The 4,566-nt window shown below is 32.5% G+C and overlaps 2 protein-coding genes across 2 annotated transcripts; both read right to left on the bottom strand.

Annotated features, from left to right (window-relative positions):
• Positions 1 to 56: 56 nt before the first annotated feature.
• LOC109205615 lies at positions 57 to 594 on the bottom strand. The gene is made up of 2 exons (XM_019368331.1): positions 172 to 594; positions 57 to 80 (listed from the first exon to the last, which is right to left on the bottom strand). Exons 1-2 carry the CDS (start codon positions 592 to 594, stop codon positions 57 to 59), a joined length of 447 nt encoding a protein of 148 aa, XP_019223876.1.
• A 171-nt stretch (positions 595 to 765) lies between these two features.
• LOC109205614 lies at positions 766 to 1,895 on the bottom strand. The gene is made up of 3 exons (XM_019368330.1): positions 1,875 to 1,895; positions 1,565 to 1,804; positions 766 to 1,485 (listed from the first exon to the last, which is right to left on the bottom strand). Exons 1-3 carry the CDS (start codon positions 1,893 to 1,895, stop codon positions 766 to 768), a joined length of 981 nt encoding a protein of 326 aa, XP_019223875.1.
• Between the last annotated feature and the right edge of the window lie 2,671 nt (positions 1,896 to 4,566).

Below are 4,566 nucleotides of genomic sequence, written 5' to 3'. Positions count from 1 at the left end.
ATCATCATCTTGTGCGGTGCCTGATTTGGTCAAACATCTTTCCATTGAGTCTGAAATTAATTGATCATCTTTGAATTCATCTGCAAGATCACTAATCATGTCAATAGAAAAGCATGAAGATGATGTCTCATCTCCTGAAAATCTTAGTATCTTTTGCATATCAAAAATGACTCTTTCTTCATCAACTCTCAAGATTAGTTGCCCTTGATGAACATCTATGATTGCTCTTCCTGTAGCAAGAAATGGTCTACCCAAAATTATCGGTTCATCAGGACATTCTTTCATTTCAAGCACTATAAAATCTACAGGGAACACAAACTTATCTACTCTTACAAGTACATTTTCAATTATTCCCTTAGGTTTTTTGGTACTTTGATCTGCAAACTGAAGAGAAACACCTATGTCTTTCATTTCACCAAGATCTAATTTTCTAAAGATAGAAAATGGCATCAAATTTATTGAAGCTCCAGAATCACAAAGTGCTTTTTCAAAATATACTCCTCCCAGAGTGCATGGAATGGTAAAACTGCCAGGATCACCAAGTTTTTGTGGTAGCTTATTTTGAAGTATAGCACTGCATTTTTCAGTAAGCATTACCACAGAAACTTCTTCCAATTTCCTTTTACTTGACAAAATTTCTTTTAAAAATTTAGCATATGAAGGCATTTGCAACAAAGCATCAGTAAAAGGAATATTAATATGAATCTGTTTTAAGATTTCCAAAAACTTTGCAAATTGACCATCAAGCTTTTCTCGTTTCATTTTTTATGGAAAAGGAATTGTCACAGGTGGGGCAACCATTTTTTCAGAAATTTTTTCTTCCTTATTCTTTATTTCTTTCTCCTTTGATGGTTCAGATGGTTTTTCAAAATTCTTACCCTTGTCTACCTGTTGTTCTGTCTGGTTCTTTTCTTGTCTGCCTGCATAAGGTTCATCTAGTTCCTTACCTGACCGTAAAGTGATGGCCTTAAGGTGCTCCCTTGGATTTTTCTCTGTATTTCTTGGTAAGGGACCCTGAATCTTTTCTGACACAAGAGCTGCCAATTGGCTTAATTGAATTTCCAGATTTTTGAGGGATGAATTTTGGCTTTCCATCTTTTCATCAGTGACCTTAATATACTTGTACAAAAGGTCATCAAGACTTGGATGAGCTTGTTGGGGCCTCTGCTGGTATGACCCTGTTTGTTGATATGGTCTTGCTTGCTGATAAGGTCTGTAACTCGGTTGCCCACGATTTTGACTCTTGTATCCCGGCGGACCTTGTACCTGTTGTTTCTGGAAGCTTTGAGAGTTTTCTGTACCATTTGGGTTACTCCACTGAAATCCTGGATGCTTTTGTGCCATTGGACTCCCAAAAAGATATGGCTTGTAACCGATGACATTAACCTGTTCATCCGTTTGATTGGTTGCTTGACATTCATGGTTCTGGTGGTTTCCTCCGCACATGTCACAAGCCTCAAATTGATTTGATTGTTGTGTATTCACCTGAAAAGATTCAAACTTTTGTGCCAAAGAAACAATATGCTGCGTTAGTGTATTTAAAGAAAGCCTTTTTAATGATTACACGCTCAGATGGCCATTGGATAGCGTTCTCAGAAATTTCATTCAACAGTTGCAATGCTTCCTCTGTGGTTTTTCCCATTACAGAACCTTCTGCAGCTGCATCTATCACATTTCTAGCAGAGGGTTTTAGCCCATGATAAAAAATGTATAATTGCATATGTTCAGGAATTTCATGGTGTGGGCATTTTCTTAACATTGCTTTTAATCTTTCCCAAGCTTGATAAACTGACTCAGTGTCAGTCTGCAAGAAATTAGATATGTCTTGTCTTAACTTTGTTGTTTTAGCAGGGGAAAAATATTTATTTAAAAACTTCTGAGTCATCTGGTCCCATGTCGTAATGGACACTTGAGGCAAACTTCGCAACCAAGTCTTAACATCTCCTTTTAAAGAAAAAGGAAATAGCCTTAACTTGATAGCTTCAGGAGGTACTCCATTATACTTAGCAGTTTCTACCAGTTCTAGAAAATCAATTAAATGACTATGTGGGTCTTCACTTGTATCACCAGTGAAGATACAAGATTATTGAATTGTCTGAATCAGGCCGGTCCTGATTTCAAAGTTGTTGGCTGCCACTGGGGGCTTCCTAACACTAGATTCACAGTTGAAGCGATCAGGTCTAGCATAATTCCTAAGGATTCTGTTTGCTGGCCTTGGCGCCACTTCATCAAATTGCTCCTCTACATGGACTGGAGGTGGGATTCCAAGTGGGTTAATGTCCTCTGCTTCCTGGTTTTCCATTTCTTCACAAGTTGCTCCTTGAGAAGATGATATTTTTTCCTTCCTGCACAATCGAAGATATCTTTCAATTTCAGGATCGTAATTAGCCAATTCCTTTATAGAAGAGCGGGTCATAAACTACTTAAAATTTTAAAAGTAAAAAAAAATTAACATTACTTTCTAGTATAGTACTAGTAATTAATACTAAACTAAAGTAAATTTCAAATATAAATAGTTTGTGAAGAAAAATAAATATCACAATATTGTAGATAATAATACTAGTAATTAATCTAGTAAAATAAAATAAAAATGTAAAATAATAAAACTAACAAGTAAGCATTAGTAGTAATACTAACAGTGAATTGAAATAGTATAGTATTATTAATTATAAATAAAAGTTGTACTAGTGAATGATAGTGATCAATAAGAATAACACTGTAGAAGTACTACTACTACTAATAATAATAAGAATAATAACATTATTACACAAAAATATACAATGATAAGAAAATAACAATATGTAACAACAAGCTATATTGAAAAATAAAAAAGAAGTAAAAAAAAATGATATAACAGGTGATGGTACTAATATTAATTACACTAAATATAATGAAGGAAAGCTAATGATAGCAATAATAGGAAAAAGTACTAATATGTTTTTTTCTTCTTTTTAAAGTGCTATTACAAAAAAAAAAATGATAATATTAATATGACAGTAGTAGTTATAGTACTACTTAGTAATTAGTGATAATAGTAACAGATAAATAGCAATAATAAGGTCTCAAATTAGTAACAAAATATTTAATCTGAAGTAGATGTATGCCAATCCCCGGCAACGGCGCCAAAAATTTGACGAGGCCAATGTGTATAGGATTTTCCTGCTCGTGCTTTGTCAAATTCTAGTATAGTTTATGATATCGTCCCACAGAGATTGGAACATCTATGCTACAGACCCTTAATATTTCAACTACTATTTGAGAGAATCAGATTGATGAAAAGTTTGTGGAATTCAAACTTGTTAAATACTTAACAAGATCAAACAACTTCGAAAGATTTGTAATTTAAAAAAAATAGTTGGGAATCGTTGAATTCACTTGATAATATATTATAATAAAATCTCACTTTATACAAGTATTTCTCTAAAGGATAATTGCTTATTGCTAATACAATTATATCTTATCTCACCAAGAATTAATCAACTAATAACACTCCATGAGGTTATGTAATTAATTGAGTTAAAACTGGTGACAGTTAACCCGAAATATTTTTCTTGCTTGAATTGTGCTAAGAGGTAGTAAAAACTTCGTGAGAATATTTTTACTAAAAAAAATCAATAATCTTGCCTACAACAATTCCTCCGTGAGAATTAAAACTGAGTCAAGCAAAATTACCGACTTTTAATAATAGCTTGCTAATAATTGCTCTCACTTTACTATTTTATTCAATAGTTACTATATATTAATTTTGCTCCGTGAGAATTACAAAATTAATATGATAGTAACTTAACGATAAAATATATAGAAGTGATAACAATGATTAGGTAAAAACTATTATTATAGCACAACATAAAATATAAATAGAAAGTTTCAAGACAAGGATGTATTAAACTGAGATAGTATTATAATATATATATCAAGCTTCATCAACTATCCCAACAAAAGAAGTTTACTCCATTACGAAGTAAGAAAAACTAATTTAGGAATAAAGAACTTATGAAGAAATATTATTCTTCTAAAACAAAGACAACAAGTAGTAAATACTAAAGACAAAGAGAGACCAAGAATAGTTCTTCTCTGCTCAAGACTCGATGTCTTCTTTCCAACATGCACTCTCTATATATAGAGTTTTTTTTGGCTTAAGATTCTCCATAGTTGCAACTATGAAATTGTAGTTGCAACTATGGAAATTGTAGTTGCAACTATGGTCTTATCAATTGGACTTCCTTTTGCAGAGAAAGGCTATAGTTTCAACTATAGTTCTCTAGTTGCAACTATGGTGATTTCCTTCATGATTCCCAATTGCTATCGTCGCAACTATGGTGCTTTAGTCCATTTGCTTCTTCATTCCCAGTTGACTACTCAATTTCCACTTTTTTTTTTGCTTCTTTTCTTTGATTTTCGTATGCTCTTTCTCCTGCAAAGTATGTTAGAAAATATGGAAGAATATGATATATATATATTCATATTTTGTTTAAAATATTTAATATTTACATATAAAAATATATGAATAAATTATATCCATCAAATTCCCCCACACTTGAATCTTTGCTCGTCCTCGAGGAAAAA

Source organism: Nicotiana attenuata, unplaced genomic scaffold, assembly GCF_001879085.1.
Source record: "Nicotiana attenuata strain UT unplaced genomic scaffold, NIATTr2, whole genome shotgun sequence".
NCBI lineage: Eukaryota > Viridiplantae > Streptophyta > Magnoliopsida > Solanales > Solanaceae > Nicotiana > Nicotiana attenuata.
Note: the sequence above shows the minus strand (reverse complement) of the source record. Positions and strands in the feature narration are given on the sequence as shown.

What these genes read in the sequence shown, in the direction of transcription:
- LOC109205615 (XM_019368331.1), bottom strand. Translation starts at nt 594, where the DNA reads ATGCTTACTGAAAAATGCAGTGCTATACTTCAAAATAAGCTACCACAA. An exon ending in TGAGAGTTGATGAAGAAAGA is followed by an intron (nt 81 to 171) that starts GTCATTTTTGAT and finishes GTGATCTTGCAG; the next exon opens with ATGAATTCAAAGATGATCAA.
- LOC109205614 (XM_019368330.1), bottom strand. Translation starts at nt 1,895, where the DNA reads ATGGGACCAGATGACTCAGAA. An exon ending in TGGGACCAGATGACTCAGAA is followed by an intron (nt 1,805 to 1,874) that starts GTTTTTAAATAA and finishes AATTTCTTGCAG; the next exon opens with ACTGACACTGAGTCAGTTTA. An exon ending in TCCAATGGCCATCTGAGCGT is followed by an intron (nt 1,486 to 1,564) that starts GTAATCATTAAA and finishes GAATCTTTTCAG; the next exon opens with GTGAATACACAACAATCAAA.